This window comes from Triturus cristatus, chromosome 1_1, assembly GCF_964204655.1.
Source record: "Triturus cristatus chromosome 1_1, aTriCri1.1, whole genome shotgun sequence".
Classification (NCBI taxonomy): domain Eukaryota; kingdom Metazoa; phylum Chordata; class Amphibia; order Caudata; family Salamandridae; genus Triturus; species Triturus cristatus.
The window spans coordinates 1,295,985,973-1,296,004,550 of NC_140579.1; the positions used below are offsets into that span (position 1 = coordinate 1,295,985,973).

Genomic DNA, 18,578 nt, shown 5'->3' on the forward strand with positions numbered 1-18,578 from the left:
GGGTGCTGAATATTGTACAGCATGGCTACTTGCTGAGGTTCAAGTCTCCCCCTCCGCATGTATCCCCACGGAGGCAGCACCTCCCTCAAATTCAAAATCGGCTTTTACTGGGCAAAGTAGCTACTCTCCTCTCCAAGAACGCCATAGAGGAAGTTCCTCCCCTGCAAAGAAATCAAGGAGTATACTCCCGGTATTTTCTTGTTAAAAAACGAGGAGTAGTCAAAGAGTACAGACCCGTCTGCTCAACGGATTTGTCAGGAAGGAAAAGTTCAGAATGCTGGCTCTGCATCAGATCTTCCCGCATCTTCACCAGGGAGACTGGATGTGTGCCATCGACCTACAGGATGCCTACTTCCATATTCCTGTCTCAGTGAAACACCGGAAATTTCTCAGGTTTCAGATCTCTCGTCAGCACTATCAGTACAGAGTTCTGCCGTTTGGCCTCAAATCCGCCCCACGGACATTCTCAAAGTGCATGGCGGTGGTAGCTGCCTCCCTCTGCAAACGGAAGATATTCGTCTATCCCTATCTAGACGACTGGCTCCTGAAGAGTTCCACTCCTGTTCGACTCCAGAGCCATCTCTCGTTCTGCCTCAATCTCCTACAGTCGCTGGGATTACAGGTCAATTACAAAAAGTCGGTCCCCAATCCCACTCAGCGGATTCCCTACCTGGGCGCCTCTCTGGACTCCGCAAATGCAAGCGTGTGTCCTTCGGAGGAGAGGTTATCATCCATGCTTCAGAAATGCCACACGCTTCTCAACGCGGCATTTCCCACAGCCAGGCAAGTGTCGTCACTTCTGGGGTCGATGGCGTCGTGCATTTACATTGTGCCCAATGCACGTCTTCACATGCGCCCTCTGCAACAAGAGCTAGAGGATCAGTGGTCGCAGAGGTCTGGCTGCTGGGAAGATCTCATCTCTCTTCACCAAGCTGCCAAAGACTCCCATCAGATGGTGGATGAAACGCTCCAATCTACTTCACGGCGTCCCCTTCCATCAGGCGCCTCCGACACAGACAGTGGTCACAGATGCCTCCATGCAGGGCTGGGGTGCTCATATGGACCAGCTTCAGGTACAAGGTCTCTGGTCCAATACCGAACAGAGTTATCACATAAATTTCTTGGAGCCACGAGCAGTCCATCTAGCTCTCAAATCCCTGTATCCGTCCCTCCAAACCAACCACGTGCAGATTCAGACAGACAACACAACAACTATGTTCTATCTGAACAAGCAAGGAGGCACCAGATCACGAGTCCTATCTCTGGAAGCTCAGTCCATTTGGCGATGGCTACTGGCGAGAAACCTTTCGATCATCGCTGTTCACCTGCCAGGGACCCTGAATGTCCAGGCAGACGGCCTCAGCAGAGACTTCGTCGAAGCGCACGACTGGGTGCTCAACGAAGACGTCGCTCAAGAGATCTTCCAGGAGTGGGGAGTACCGGACATAGATCTTTTCGCAGACGTGGCAAACAAAAAATGCCCCGTCTTCGCCTCCAGGTTCCCCCAACAGGGATCTCAGGGGAACGCACTTTTGATCAGCTGGTCACGGACGTTGCTATACGCTTTTCCTCCTCTCCCTCTCATCCCAGCTGTGATACAGAAATTCTACAGGACCAGAACGCGGATGATCCTGATAGCTCCGGAGTGGCCCCGTCAGTGGTGGTACCCGGATCTACTACAGCTGTCAGAGGTGCCACACCGGAGATTGCCTTGCCTGCCGAACTTACTGACCAAGGACCAGGGGAGAGTGTTCCATCCCAACCTCCCCTCTCTTCGCTTGACGGCATGGCTCCTGAATTCATCCAGTACGGGCATTTAGATCTTCCGGTGGACTGTAGGAGCATCCTCCGGGAAGCAAAAAGGCCCTCCACTAGGAAGTCTTATGCCCTCAAGTGGAAGAGGTTCTACATTTGGTGTAGAGATAACGCCCTTGATCCGATCCGGGGTCAAGAACAGGTTATTCTCCCCTACTTAGTGCACTTGGCAAAGTCTGGTTTAAAGTATACTTCCATCAGAGTCCACTTAGCTGCTATCACAGCTTATAGAAAATCTCCTACCCAGGCCTCATTCTTCCAGATGCCGGTAGTCAAAGATTTCCTAGAAGGGCTTAAGAAAGTATTTCCACCAGTGAGGTCTCCTTCCCCTCCCTGGGAACTCAACATTGTTCTCTCTAAGTTGATGGGAGCTCCTTTCGAGCCTATTCATAAGGCATCCTTACAGCATCTGACCTGGAAGGCTGCCTTCTTAGTAGCCATCACTTCTGCCCGCAGGGTGAGTGAAATTCAGGCCCTCTGCTGCAAGGAACCTTACACTGTTTTCCATGGTAATAGAGTGGTACTACGTACTCATCCGAGCTTCCTGCCCAAGGTGGTCTCGGACTTCCACATTAATCAGGTTATTACGTTGCCCACTTTTTTTCCTCGGCCAACCACTCCCCCGGAGAGAGCTTTACATTCTCCTGACCTCCGGAGGGTATTTAAATTTTATCTTGCTAAGACCCTTTCGCTTAGAAAGTCTGACAGGCTCTTTGTTAATTACGGTCCAACGAATACCGGGCTGGCTGCCTCCAAGAGTTCCATTTCTAGATGGATTGTCTCATGTATAGCCTGGTCTTATCAGCTGTCTCACAAGGTTCTACAGGTTAGACCAAGAGCACACACTACTAGAGGGAAAGCTTCTACTGTAGCTCTCCTTCGCAACGTTCCCATGTCTGAAATTTGCAAAGCGGCTACATGGCGCTCCATACATACTTTTACACGCCATTATTGCCTAGATTCAGACGCACAGGCCGACGCCCAGGTGGGGCAGGCCTCTTTGAGGAATTTGTTTGTATAACTGCTATGCTTATGTGATGTTAATGCATGTTCTAAATGCTATAGTGCTCGTCCGCGAGACTGTGGGTATGGGCTTGCTACTCTATTCATAGATTATGACTATTGATGAGTATCCCCTGGATGAGAAGGATTAGTTACTTATCTGTAATCCTAGTTCTCATCCAGGGGTATACTCCTCAAAGTCATAAGCGACCCACCCACCTCCCCGGACGAGCTTTTTCTCCTCAAGTCATTGTTTATTAATTGCAGATCTACTCAGGTGCGAGTGCACCGTTAAAAAGAACTGACCTAACTGTCACCTGTGGTGCATCATGGGAGCAAGGAGTCTCCTGCAGGTCTTAAAGGCACGGTCCCCTTACTCTAATGCCTTAAAGGCAAGGTGTCAGTTTTCTTTGTTTCTTGATACTCTACTGCAGCCTACAGGCAAGTGCCTGCAATTACAAGTTTTGCTTTATGGCAATAAAGCATTGTTGTGTGACAATTGGCTTGGTGCTTCCTTTTTAGGTCTCGCCTGACCCAGCGCATGCGCTGGTCTGGCGAGACTTATTGAGAGGGCTCCAAAAAATGCTACCAGGCCAGCCTAGAGCTACAGTGCATGTGCGCGGTCGCGCGCGCCGCGCATGAACACGATTACTTTCACTTTCCCGTCCGCTTTGATGTTTGATCGCGATCACTTTCACTTTCGCGGCTGCAATGCCGCTTTTCATAGCCAATAGGTCTCGCTTTTGGGACCTTATAAGTATTTAGTTATGCAACTGTTGCATGGCTAAACACTTATAAGGTCCCAAAGGCAAGACCTATTGGCTATGCCAATGCTTGTTTCCTTGTGGGTTAGGGGGCACTACAATGCAAACCTATGTAATTTACAGCATTGCCAATATTTGAAATTTTTTTAGGCTGCATGTATATGTTTTCACATATGCATATATATGTATTTTCTATATGCTCCGGGATCCCGCACGTGGGCGGGGATTATTCATAGATTATGACTTTGATGAGTATACCCCTGGATGAGAACTAGTATTACAGGTAAGTAACTAATCCTTCTGTTTTTCTTTGTCACAGAAGTAGCATTGTTAGACTTCCCAGACTTATGCTATATTTCTGTACTTATTATACTGCTTTGGGTCGTTACAGATCCCTGCTCCACTATTAACATCACCAGTTGTGTTAAATCTTTTGTGGCCCTCTTTTGCAGGCGTTCTAGTATCCCTCCAGTGGATGTGTAATTTTTCCTTCCTTTCATAGCAGGGAAAGAGTGTGATCTAAACAGACAGTGTGGAGTTCAGAACCCTGAAACCAAAAAAATTTGTACCCGCTTACTCACTTGCAAGGTAAGGCTGTCTTTACTCCTTCTGTTCTTAGCAGCATATCTTTTTGAAATGGTTTACAGTAGAACAGTTGCAATAGAATGCGTATACTGTATAGTGTGTGGCTATTAAGCAAAAACCCGGTGTAGAATTTACAATGGGATTTCTACATGTTCTGTGCGAGTATAAGCAGCTTTGACGCAGTTGCATACATTCAAGAATACCAAATAACTTTGGTCTTGAAATAGACATTTCTCAAAACTAGACAGACACACACACCTGCAAACTAATAGAAAATATTCATATTTACAGGGTGTGAGACCTGTGTGGTCAGATTCCGCCCTTATGTGCCAGAGCTGATTGTTTAGGGCAGATTTGAATTCCTGGATGGACGGTTGGCCCTGATAATGGGAGAAAGAAAGTTTCTAAGAGAGGGAAAAGTAGGTGGATGGACCTGAACTTTGCTGGAGTATAGTTTGGTTTGGTGATATCAAAAGATTCTGGTTGTCAGATTGCAGGTTATGGATTCCAGTATAATGGTAAATGTTGGAACAAAGTGTGTTCAGCCATGAGTAAGTTTAAAGCCCAGTGTTGATAATTTGTTATATATTTATTTGTATTCGTTTTTTGCTGAGCCTGTGAATGTGGAAACGTTAGGAAGAGGTGGAAGTGTTCTCATTGCAAAATGTATGCCCTTGCTCTACGTTGGGGAAGCCCACAAACCCCTTCTAATAATAATCTACGTAGCACAGGACAATTATTCAGTTCTTTTGTTATGTGCAGTCTTATCAGTGGGATTTTCCATGTGTTCAGTACGGGGTAAACTAAACTGTCTAAGGAGTGGTAATGATGAAGCATTACAATGGCATGATGGGATGACGGAATAATCACCAGATGACTGGCAATCATCTCATACAGTTGTGGCACACTTTGATTGCCTGCATGTTTGTGAGGCGAAACTGATTTAAGAACTTGGTGATTCATCCAAGTAGGCCTTGTTCATGTGGGAAAGGGGTTCTTTTACTCCTAGACACACATTGTGATGTGAAATGTATCATTCCTTAGGACAGACATAGGTTTATAGTGCCCTGGAAAAATGCCCAGGACCTCTGGGGTGCTTTGAGAGAACAGAGACATATCGACAAACATAAAGGATACTCTTCGACTAAGAAGGGTCTCAATAGTCCACTCATGGTCATTTGTGTTAACCCTGTCATGTGGAACAGTAATTACTAACATTTTAGCTTGCCACTACCCAATTTTAACTTGGGATACCCTATTTTACGTTGAAAAGTGACAGGATACTGTCAAACACTAATTCTCACACAGCATAGCAAGCAAACAGTTTGTGCATGCAACAATTGCTTCTGGTGAGGAACAAACCCCTATTATGATGCATGCCACTTTGATTTTGATGCAACGTTCACATCCTCTTTATGGGAAGTCAAAGGTTTAGAGAAAGCACATTACTAAGCCCAAATGGTACTATCTGAGAAGAAAGGTAACTACAGTATTGGTTAGGTCGTTTAGGAAAGATGAGAACAGATTTCCTACAGGGGGAAGAGGTAAGGTGGTAGAGTGTGCAGGTTGGGAGGTAATACTGGGAGGAATTTGATTTGCAGTTGCTGTAGAGGAAGGAAAGCATACGTGATCATGGTGTCATCCAGTGCTGAATATCTGTGAAAATCCCACTTATTGGAATAAGAGGTGAGGTAGTTGGGAAGGAAAGAAATATTTGGGTGCAATACTCATATAGATGGTAAGAACCATGGCAGAAGTTGTCAGGAGGATGGTGTAAAGGGAAAGCAAAAGTGTCACAAGACTAAGCCTTGAGTGATATCAACTGGTAGAGGAGGGGGCCAGCATGGATTGAAGTCCCAGGTAACCCAGAATGAATAAACTGAGCGGTAGAAGGATAACCAGTTGGCGTCAGTCAGTGATGCCTAAGGAGTTGAGGAAAGAAATAAAGATATGGTGAGCAGACTTCTTCTCAAAATTACCTAAATTACTTTTTAATTGGAAGATTCACGCCATCACTCACTCTGTGTGCAGCTTGTGATGTTTTGGAGAGGCCAAGTTTTGTTCCTCCTCTGACAATCCTAAAAACTATAGGTAAGTCTGTTGCATGCATCAGTTAGTGATCACGACTGCACCACTTGCTGCTGATTGGTCAAGAACTGCCTACCAGGACTTTATTTCCAGAGTAACCCTTCCCTTTACTCATTGGCTATTTCTATTGTCTTATACTGTTATACATTTGTGTGGGATGTAATTTCTCTGTCTCTTTGAATACATGCACTTCTATCAGCTTGCAAAATATTCCTAGTATCTTATTGTACGTCTTGTAATTCCTTTTTGGCAAAAGGCTATTTTCCTGTGTTACAGAATGGACCACATGAAGCATGCATTTCCCTCTGTTTCGTGCTTCTGGTAGTACATTTAGATGATGTTAGACTGTCTTTCATTTAATGCTTTTGTCAGTATGTAATGCAATTATTTTCTGTGTATTTTGTAACTTATCCATATATGCCCATATATAATGCTATACCTGTGCCACTATTGCCCTTTGGTCTGATGCGTTTTCTGCAGCACTGGTTAGATTTTTCATTAGATGTCTTGTACTCTAAATGCAGATCCATTCAGTGCATCAGAGGCGCGAGGTCCAGGGCCGGGCTAAGGATTTTGATGTGCTTGTGGCAGAACTGAAGGCCACTGCTAAGAATCGGGAGTCGCCCAAGGAGAAGAGTCCTGTGCCGAAGGAGCTGGGCTCTGACCACCAGGAGTCTTCGCTTCTGTCACCCGTTTTGTCCACCCCCTCTCCCAGCCGAGTGAAGCCACCTACGACACCCCCTAGCAGAGGAAAACCACCAACCACACCCCCTAGTAGGGGAAAACTTCCCATCACTCCCCGGAGTAAAGGAAAACTACTCTCTACACCAACAAGTCGTGGGAAACAGGGCACCACACCCACCTGCCGAGGAAAACTGTCTACTCTTTCCCCATGCAGAGTAAAACCTCCCAGCTCTTCTCCCTGTGGAGGAAAGCCACCCCAGTGTTCTCTTCTCAGGTAAGGAAGTCCTGCAATGATGTTTTGATTTGATGGGGATGTAATGCTTTGAATCTAACTTTTTTGATAAATTGCATCTCCGCTGTCATGGTAATGGTGCCTCAAACCTGCTAGTATCTTCAATGAAAACTGAAGATTTCTTGGTAATTTAGATGCCACCCCACTCAATCTTTTTATCTATGCCAAATACCGTTCAGTACAAAGCCAGAAACCAAATATATGTTATCGAGATGTTGCAGCTTACCAAGAAACTCATAACCATAGAGTTGAACTATACCTGCAACTGTATGCCTTAAAAGGTGCTGCAACTCTAGCTTGATTTTACAGTGTCCTTATTTAGTTTGTTTTTAGGAGTATTTGATTCTGATACATACCTCCTCAAATACGATGTTTATAAGTGGGTGTGCGAGTAGATGTGTGGGTGGGTAAGTGAGTTGCTGTGAGTGGCCATATTGGTGAGTGACTGGTGGTGTCAGTGGCTCTATGGGTGGGTAAGTGGGTGTGTAGTGACTGTATGGGTGAGTAAGAGAGTGGGTGTCCGTATGGCTGTATGATTGAGTGACTCGGTGTGTGAGTAGCTGTGTGGATGAGTGACTTGCTGTGTGAGTGGCTGTATTGGTGAGTGAGAAGGTGGGTGTGCCAGTGGCTGTATAGGTGAGTGAGTTGCTGTGTGTGTGTGGCTTTATGGGTTGGTAAGTGGACGTGTAGTAGCTGTATAGGTGGGTACGTGGTTTATTGAGTGTTTGGTTAAGTGAGTTGGTATGTCAGTGGCTGTATTGGAGAGTGGATGTTTGTGTGAATGGCTGTATGGGTGAGTAAGAGAGTGGGTGTGCGACTGCTTGTTTGGATGTGTGAATGGGTATTTAAGTGTGTTGGTGTGTAACTGTTTGGGTGGGTGCCTATATGGGTGATTGAGTGGTGGTGTCAGTGGCTCTATGGGTGGGTAAGTGGGTGTGTAGTGACTGTATGGGTGAGTAAGAGAGTGGGTGTCTGTATGATTGAGTGACTCGGTGTGTGAGTAGCTGTGTGGATGAGTGAGTTGCTGTGTGAGTGGCTGTATTGGTGAGTGAGAAGGTGGGTGTGCCAGTGGCTGTATAGGTGAGTGAGTTGCTGTGTGTGTGTGGCTCTATGGGTTGGTAAGGGGATGTGTAGTAGCTGTATAGGTGGGTACGTGGGTATTTGAGTGAGTGTTTGGTTAAGTGAGTTGGTATGTCTGGCTGTATTGGAGAGTGGATGTTTGTGTGAATGGCTGTATGGGTGAGGGAGCGGATGTGCGACTGCTTGTTTGGATGTGTGAATGGGTATGTAAGTGTTTGTGTTGGTGTGTAACTGTTTGTGTGGGTGCCTATATGGGTGATTGAGTGGTTGTGTGAATGGCTGTATGGGTGAGTGACTGAGTAGCTGTATAGGTGAGTGAAGGTTTGGGTGAGTGGCTGTAAGAGTGAGTGGTTCTATGGAGCCTAACTAGAACGATCCTGTAACCTTTTGGGTTTTTTTCAGTGAATTTCTAATGTTTTATTTAACTGGTAGTCATGTTTTCAGAGTGGTCGAGAAAGGGGTAAGACCTCTCAGCAATTCTGTTATGTGGAACTTAATGCAGGTAACAGAATGGCTTGTTGGCCCTCAATAACCCTCACAAGCCAAGGGGACTTCATTCCCCAACCAGTTGTGTGCCAGGAGGCACGTTTGCAGAGTGGTGGTGAAAGGCGAATTGCCTGCCTTTTTTATTATTATTATTATTATTATTGTTGTTTTATTTATTTAGGCAATTTCGGCCCTGGTGACCCCGGGGCCAGGCCCATTTTGAATGGGGGTGGGGGACTGCGCCCCCCCCAGGCCGATTTCGGCCATGGGGACCCCTTTCCCCGGGCCCGGCATCAATTGTGGATGCTCTGGTCCCACCCAGGTCTCCCACTCTGTAGGAAACCACGGGGGAGCCTGAAGGCCCCTGCGGTCCCTGACGACTTCCTGCCTCCTGCAGGAGCCAGCATTGCTTTGACGGAGAGGGAGCAGCTAATATGTAGCTCCCTCTCTGTCAAAGCAGTTGTTTTGTTCTAGAAGCAGAGCACAGTTTGCTGTGGGTTGGCAGGAGTGGTAGAGCTCCTGCCAAGCTAAAACAAACATCTATGACCCGAGGGTGGGCACCCCAGGACATCGCAGGACCCGGCCCTGGGGGTTGGCGGTCCACATAGCCATCTATGCCTCCAGGAGTGGCCCCCCTCCATTCTAGGATACAGTCCCGGAGGAGTGGTTGTCACCGGGGGTGCACCATGGGCCCCTGTAATTAATTTCATTGTAGCCCTGGGGAGGTGGCGTTACCTGGGGGTGAGGGGGCACGCGCCCTCCTCTTTCCCCCGCATTAATGCAACATTTTAGCCCTGGGGAGGTGGCGGTCCCCATGACACAAGGTTGCCGAGCAGACAACCCTGCATAAATTATTAGCAATCTCCCAGGGAGGTGGCTGTCCCCGGAGCTTCATGGCTCCTAGGAGGGGGTCCATTGCGCCTTCGCTATCCTACATATATTGGACATGCCTCTGGGACCTGACCCTCCCAAGGACTCCACATTACAGAAGCGCAAGAGACCGTGCTCCTGTTTTTTAAAAACTTTTCAGCAGGATCCGCCGATCCAGCGCTACTCCAGACTAATGTTTTATAAAATAAAATTTAAAAAAAATGCTTTTTGTGACCCCCCAAAGAGGCCTAGGGGGTTTCTACCCTGCCCCATTTTCTCTTTTAAAAAAAAAAGTTTGTTGTCTGCGACTCAGTTGAAGGGAGTCACAAGATGGCTGCTAACACTTCCTGGTTTGAAGTGTTGGCTGGCAATCTGATCTCAGCACAAGATTGTGAGGGGTAGCCATGTCTAAAGTTCCTATGGAAGTTAACATTGGGAAAACGCGTTTTGGTACCCTCCCTTTTTCTTTTTTTTGCCCCCGCTTGATGGATAACCCCAAACTTTTCAAGACCGCAGCTGAGTGACTAACTTTGAACATTTTGCTCAAATTACGCCAAAGTTATTTGCAAAAAAACCAAAACGCTCTTCCTATGGAAACTACATACTAACTATACCTACTGGCAACCGCTAGTAGGTAATATATTATAGGACCAGAAGCCTCCTGCGCTGAATGGGACTACATATTGAATGGATGTGCACATTGTGCTACTGCAGAATGCTGTCACTAAGTCAAGATAGCCACAGCTGAAGTGGACTAACACAGTGCCCCATGCTGTATGTATGCTGTGGTGGGTGAAAGCCACATTTTTACCTTATATATTTTTTATTTAAAAATAATAAGTATTACATTGTACATAAAAAGGTGGAAAATTTAGGTTTATTGAGTAAAGAGCAAGGTTTTAAGGGCCTTCATGAATGTGTGCCGCTGATGAGAAGTTGGCCTCAGTAGAATCTGGATTATACCGTAGTAATTTTGGTGGTTTTGCATCGCGCTTTGATGCAAAATTACTGATAATTGCACGATTACTCCTGCATATTTAGCAAGTGCCAGCGGCTACTTGTGTTCGCTATTAGTGTTCTGCTGTATTTAGCTCTATTTCTTAGCACAGACTGCATTCTCAGACCCATTTTGGACACGAGTGCATTCTAAGCTTAGAACATAGCATTAAATGTTGTTAGTAAGTTGGGGACAAATCCTGCACCAAGAGCACATTTTGCGAGCCCAAACAGCTGCTCGTTATACTTGCTGTGTTCGAATTTAGCACTATTTCTTAGCACAAAATGGATCCTCACGTCCAATTTGGATACATGGGGGCATTTAACTGCAGACTTTTTTTTCGTAATTTAAAACAGAATCTCGCAGAATTCTTAGGTAATTACGCAAGTTACACCCACCCCCAATAAGAATAGAGTATCTGCAAGGGACGTTCTCACCAATTTGCTAGTTTAACTCTCTTCACTATTTCAGTTGCCAGAGGATCTAACATTACACGTGTGGATACTTAAAAAACTTATCAGCAAATAATTTGGGTCTGGGACCATATAGAGCTTTGTGGACCAGGGATGCATATTTAAACTGATTTATTTTCCTAATTTTATCGATTGGTGTTCTCTTAAGTAGATGGGTATGTTGTCTAGTTTTCTACATTTGAACGGCAGTCTAGTGTTCTGTTGTATTTGTAAGTGGGCTATGCTTTTTTAGGCAAGATCTGTAAGCTGAGTTGCTATAATCCAGTGTTAATTGGAAGCATTAACTACTGTGACCCTATGTGGAAAAGAAAAAAGACACTATACTGAGTTTTAAGGTGAAAAACATGAATTAGTGACAGCTATAATTTGGGCATGAAAGCAAAGATAAGAGTCAAGGATGATCTGTGAGCTACAAGCTGCTGTAACAGGTTTTAGGCACTTACCATAATGTGGTTTCTCATCTACTATATAATATTGCAGATGGGTAGTAGTTCAGTTGTTTAAGGCTTCAACTTTTAAGAAGTTTTATTTAATCCATTAATGTGGTTTTCAGTGTGCAAGGTAGAACTGAGCTGGAAGCATCCAAGTTGATGTGTAACCTCAAGATGTACTGGGCATTATCTGTATTGAAGTATGTTCTGACATATATCTTTTGCAGGACAGTTACTAGCAGATATAAATACAGGTGTTAGAAATGGGGGTCTCTAGTTGGCAAGGGCTTGCACCTTTGTCCAAATAGGGACCCTTCTTACTAGTCAGAATAAGGGAGTTACACTCCCAAAATAACCCCTGCCTTCCCCCCACCCCCGGTAGCTTGGCACAAGCAGTCAGGCTTATCTTAGAGGCAGTGTGTAAAGCATTTGCACATAACCGACAGTAATACAGTGTAAGACCTACAAAAGGACACCACACCAGTTTAGAAAAATATCCAATATTTTTATATATCTAAGACAAGACCAAAAACGATTTAAAAAATCCACAAAATAGTACTTAAAAATCTACAGTTATCAAAATACACTTGAAAAACAGTTCCTTGATGTCGATAGCTCAGCCCGGGGCTATCACGGTGTTGTGAGCAAACAAATCATAACAGTTCTGGCTGACCGTGGCGTCTTGCGCCAACTACGGTGTCAGGAAGACCCGCAAACAGTACCTTTTAGAAATGCAGGGTGCTGGCGACCTCTCATTGAGCTTCCGAAAACACGGCGTCCGTTCCGGAGGTTGGTGCAGGAATCGTCAGGGCCCTCGAAGTCACACACGTTGCAGATCGATCTCCTCTTTGGTGGAGTCAGGAGCGCTGGCATCGGCAGACATCGTATGATGCAGTGCAAAGTGCAGCAGTGCGGTGCCCCCAGGTCGCGGTGCGAGCAGTGGCTCGGTGGCGTCGTCAGATGGCGTCACCGGTGAGACCAGGGTTGCAGTGCGAGATGAAGGCTGTGCTCGCCGCGGTGCTGGCAGGTCAAGGTGCAAGCTGCGGCGTCAATGCTGAAGCGCTGTTGTTGGCTGACGAACTGGAGTCGATGGCGCAGGTAGGCCAAGGCTGCGGTGAGGGATGAGGGAGCTGCATCGTGTAACTTTACGAGCGGTGGCCTCGAACCACGGTGCAAGCAGTGGCGTCAATTTCGGCGGGGAGCGTCGTCGTCGGGGATACTAAGGCATCATCGTGAAGCGAGGCGGTGCGGAGTGTGGTGCCCACAGGTCGTGGTGCGAGCATCGGCTCGGTGGCGTCGTCAGCAGGCGTCGTTAGTGAGATCAGGGTCGCGTTGCGGCGGTGCCCTCTGCGGTGCCTTCAGGACACTGAGTCGGCAGCAGTGTCGTAGACGTCATCGGGTTGATTTTCCTCTGTTGCAGCTCAAAACACACAGTCCCCAGTGCTGAGGGCAGAAGAGCTTGAAGTCTTTGCTGTTCCTGAGACCTCTTGAACAGGGGGCAAGCTCTACCTCAAGCCCTTGGAGAGACTCACAAAAGTGGATTGCAGAAAGTTCAGTCCAGTCCTTTCACTGCCCAAGACAGAAGCAGCCACTGCAGGCCAACACAGCAAATCACACAGCAAAGTGGTAGTTCCTCCTCACAGCTTCTCCAGCTCTTCTTCTTGATCCAAAAGAGTTCTAAGGTTCAGGGGTCTGGGCCCCAATATTTATGTCCCAAAATCCTTTGATCTCCTAGGCAGAGAGTGTCTGGGCCCAGCCAGAACCAGTTCTGCCTTCTCTGGTGTGACTTCCTGGCAGGAGGTGGAGAAGGCATTTTCAGAGGCAGACCAGGCCCTTTGAGGTGCAAGGAAAGCTCCTCCCCTTCCCCCATCGCAGCCCAGGTCTATTTAGCCCTTTCCTGACCCACCTAGACTATCTGGAGCCACTCCTGCTCCCCAGCCTTCTGTCATCTAAAACCCAGACAATCCACATTCCAGCAGAGGCACACTGGATGACTGAGCAAGAAAATACCTACTTTCTAAAAGTGGTATTTTCAAACACAGAATGTAAAAATCACCTTCATTAAAAGATGCATCTTTAGATTCTGAGTTCAGGCATTCTAAACTTTATTTTCCTATCTAATTCCCAGGGCCAGTTTTGTCTATAAGGTGTTATAAACAAGCTCCCCATTCTGCCCTATGGGGAACAGTTAGCCGTGCAATAGTGAAAAACAAAATTGGCTGTAATTCACTACCAGGATATGCCAAACACACCAGGGCATGTCCTGCCTTTCACATACACTACACCCTGCCCACAGGGGTACCTTGGACCTACCTTAGGGGGTGCCTGACATGTAAGAAAAGGGAAAGTTAGGCACTGGCAAGTGTGTGCACTGGCCAAGTCGACATGACAGTTACAAACTGCGCGCAGTTTTCAGTGCTACGCACGTGGGTGGCAAAATCTGTGCTGCAGGCCCGCGAGTAGCATTTGATTCACAGGCCCTGGCACACTCGGTGCACTTTACTAAGGACTGACAAGTAAATCAAATATTCAATCATGGAAACACCAATCCATAACACAGTTTACCACAGGAACACTTGCACTTTACCACTGATCAGTAGTGCGAAAAGTGCACAGAAACGCTACTCCAGCCAAAACAGAGTAGATGCCAAGTCTAACAACAGGTAAAACCAAAACTCAGAGATTATGGAACATTGGGGGCAACGGCTCAACAAAGCAGTTGAATCACCTGACAAGATATATGAAAGCCATGAAATAACTTATCTCCTAGTGGACATTAATGATAATCATTGTAAGAGAAGGGAGTCGTCAGAGGTGTCTCAGAGGTCCAATATTATACGACTACTTGGCTGTCTTCCTCAACCGAAAATCGGCTGCGGCAGACAACTGCAATTTTTGTTCCCCCGTCTGGTCTAAACCCTACTTCCAAATGGTGGAGTAGGATGTTGTTTTACACGAAGAATACAGTTGCAGCCTTTCCTGATAACTTGAAAATATATGGTAGTAACAAAATAGGCTTATATAATGTAAAAACTTAGTAAAGTCTATAGAGGGTTTCTTTTAATAGGGGACACACAAGACCATGTTGATTTAATGAAGTTCTTTTTTCTATTTTATTTTTTTTACATTTTTTCAGAAAACAAAATGTTAACTTAACCCACAAATTCTTGTATTGGCCTTGATGTTTGTTCACACCCTGTGGCTTGATTATGGCATTCATTACTAAGATTTCTTTAGGGGCTTTCTGGGAGGTCCTTATCGGGTTTGGCTTGGCTTGTCTGGCTCAGAATCAGTATTGACAAAATTGTTGCTCTTGGTTGGTACCATCTATGACGTTAGAGGATTTTCCCAACTGATATTGCAATTTTGTCAACTAATATTTCAATTTATTCTGTGCAGTTTATTTCTGTTTTTAAGGAATGCATGAAGCGCTTACATGCCACATCGCTCATATTTACTGTATTTCTTATTGAACAAGCTTCTTCCAAGATGCTGCTCATGAGGTGATCAAAGGTATTCACTTTGTTACTGGGGTCTCTTATGTTTTGCCATTCAAAGGAAGCTTGGGTGTTTTCCAGCCTTTGTGCCACTTAAGTAACAGTGTTAGTCTTGGTCTGGGATTGAATTATGTTTACCTCTTTAGGTATAGCATTTTTCACTGGATCATTTATGAATATACTGGGGAAAAATAAAAATCTGGTTGGTCCATGTCACTTCAAAGGAATGATTACATTTCATTAGATTGTCCGTTGCAAAGAGGTACAACGAGTTTGTTTAAAATATGAATTTGAGCACTTTCTAACAAACTTATGGTAGAATTGCAGTTTGTGAAGTTAAAACTAATTTCTTCAAAGCTGGTTTTAAGATTAAAAATCAGTAAGTCTTTTTGTTGCTGGTAAAATGTTGCCACACGAAGTAGAAGGAGGGCATTTTTCACGCAGTCCCAACTAGTCCGCATAAGGGGGAACAAATAACTTTAGGGAAAGCATGGAAGGCAGTTGGGTTATACCCTGAGTTTTTGTAATTGTTGTCTGTGATATGTAGTTTTAGCTAAAACAACATTGAGACTCTTTTGGAAAGTAAAACTGTGCTCAGCAGGCTTTTCTGTCCTCTCACTTTAGTTGGTTAGAGAAGGCAGGCAGATGGGGTTATCCTAGCGTGACTCAATTCCTTCAGGGTTGTTTTGATGTTACTAGTCTGTTACAGATTAATAGATTGCTGCTGTCAACTTGTAATATTTTGTTGTTTGCCTTTGTGTGTTTGGGGGTGTGTGTGTGTGGTGGGGGGGGGTGTTTTTTTGTTTGTGTGTGTGTGTTTGTCTGTTTTTGTTTGTTTCTCTGTCTATCTGTCCTTGTGGGGATAACACACTCATGCCGTGGGGAGGAATGTTTTCTAAATGATAAATAATGACTTCAGGAATATCTGTGTCAAATTTTACAACTGTTTTAAAAAAATCTGCCTTGTGGGGACCTGAGTTTCATCAAGTGTGTTTATATTTTTGCTCGGCTCTGCCCCTGTAGACAGGTGGTGGTACTGCACCCTTAAACACACTTTGCATTAAAACTCACTTTGCTCACCAGAAACACAGACCAGCACCGGAAAGGACAGACATTTCATAGGAAAAGGTGCATAACTTGGGTTTATCCAAAAAAATTTTTGATGAAAATTAATCTTTTCTCTATTATGAAAATAAAGCTTTGTTTACATGAAGCTACTGAAATTAGACGTTTTGTGTCTGAACATTGTTAGTGGGTTTATAATCACTCTAAAAGCAATTGGCAGTTGTCCATGCTAAATCCAATCGCTCTCCTATAAGGGGCATTTTATCAAAACATACTGTTGCGTTTGGAATGTAGGGCTGTTTTAAACTACAGTAAAATCAAATATTAGAAGATGAACATAATGAAGCACGGTTCTCACTATTTTTATTTCTATGTTCATGATGCCTCCTTAAGTAAGATTTTGAATTACAGGAATAAAAAGTATCTGTCCTTAATGTTGTAACTATTTCTATCAACCGTGCAGATTTTGTTTAAACATATTGTGTAAATAACCACAGCATTGTCTCACTCTTGAAATGCGGACAGAGCACAGATGCCAAATAATAAAGAAGATTCATTTATTGAAAAATAAAATGCTATGCAACTTATTCCAAACCTTTTAGCTGTGGTTCAAATGTGTGTATGGCTCACTTTCAAATACGGCTTTTGCAGTTCTCTGTTTTTCTTTGATTTGTTAGTGACTGAGATCAGTTAGAAAATGTGTCTGTGTACCCCTCACAGCAGGAAGTGATCATCTCTAACAAAGCCAATGTCTGAGTGCTTAACTTGGCTGGGGCTGCTTTAGACAGCCTTCCCCCTGCAGTAGCCCACACAAATCTAGGCTTCAATGATCCTATTAGCATATCTGTACCTAGCAGGCAGACACCCCCACCCCCAAGGCCATGCGCCTGTTTATCAGCTTATGTTCGGAAAGTAAGGTTTAAAGCACATAAAGGGCCTCGGAGTTCACGACTCTGATCTGGCCAAAAGAGTAAACTATGAGCATCATGGAGAATTCAGGTAGATGTTTAATCAGTAAGGAAATAACAGACAGTAGATAGTCAGCCACTAACATGGGGTGACATAAAAAAATAATATATATATATATATATATATATATATTCACTGAAAAAACCATAGGTTTCACACATGTTATAGTTAGCTGGACATTTCACTCGGAAAAAACCAATGAAATTCCCCCGTTATAGTTAGTTCAGCTAACTATAACTCGCGCGCCCGCAATCCACTGCTGATGACGTCACATATTACATCACTCGTGACATGGTCAGTAACATCACTCATGACATCACTCATGACATCACTGATGACATCTCAAATGACATCACTGATGACATCACTGATGACATCATCCATTGAGTATGTGTTTCTGAACAATTTTAATATGTTTAATATATATAGGGAAAGGCCTGTTGAAGAATGAGTGGGTGTACAAGTGTGTAAATGGATGATTTTCTGTGGTGCGTAACTGACTCTATAAGTGAGTCATTAAATGTATCTTACTGCAGACTAGTGACTAAACTGTGTAAATGTTTGTATGTGTCTGTATGTTGGTGTATAAGTGGCGGCATGGTGTTGTGAATACCTATATAAGTGTCTATATGAGTTATTGATTGCTTGTCTCCGTATCTGTATGGGTTCCTGAGTGTTTGTGTGGGTAGGGTGTGTGTGACTCTATGCATAGATGTGTGAGTGGGTGATTCTATGGGTGCATGGTTTTAAGAGTGCATCTGTGATGGACTGTATGGTTGAGTGAGTGTTAGTATGGGTGTGTTAGTGATTGAATGTATATCACAGTGGTACATTTGTGACTAACTACATATGTGAAAGGCAGTATATATGTGTGTAAGAGTATATAAGTGGGTAGATGTGAGAGTGTGATTGTGAGAGTGACTGTATGGATGAGTGTGTGCTTGTATCAATGATTCTATGAGAGCGTAAGAATGTGATACTATTTTTATGAGTAAGTGAACTTGAGTGTGTATAACCGCATAGGTGAGTAAATGAGTGTGATTATTTGCATGACTGAGTAGGTGTGAGAGTACCTCTATGGATGATTGGTAGTGTGTGAGTGTCTATATAGGTGTATAAATGCATATGATAGTTTTGTATGGAGTGACTGTAAGTATGAGTGACTGTACAGGTGAATGAGTGGAGTTGTATGTAGACCTAAGAGTTAATAAGTGGGTATGTAGTTATTGGTATTGCAGTATGTATGGTTTTGAGAATGCAACTCTTAAATTTTGAATCGGTGTATCAAAGGTTATATTAGGGTGTGAGAAGCTGTGGTAATTTATCACATGGATGACATCATCAGTGATGTCATCAGTGATGTCATTTGAGATGTCATCAGTGATGTCATGAGTGATGTCACTGACCATGTCATCAGTGATGTAATATGTGACGTCATCAGCAGTGGATTGCGGGCGCGCGAGTTATAGTTAGCTGAACT

The 18,578-nt window shown here is 44.5% G+C and overlaps 1 protein-coding gene across 5 annotated transcripts in view; it reads left to right on the top strand.

Moving 5' to 3' along the window:
- Positions 1–18,578, top strand: part of ATXN7L2 (ataxin 7 like 2) — a 373,831-nt gene that overhangs the window by 36,349 nt on the left and 318,904 nt on the right. For 4 of the 5 annotated variants that reach the window (XM_085652992.1, XM_085653020.1, XM_085653002.1 and 1 more), the window contains exons 6-7: positions 4,084–4,169; positions 6,779–7,212. In XM_085652992.1, the coding sequence (XP_085509118.1) occupies positions 4,084–4,169; positions 6,779–7,212 (520 nt within the window). The remainder of the gene's footprint in view (positions 1–4,083; positions 4,170–6,778; positions 7,213–18,578) is intronic. The other variant, XM_085653011.1, reaches the window with a different exon arrangement.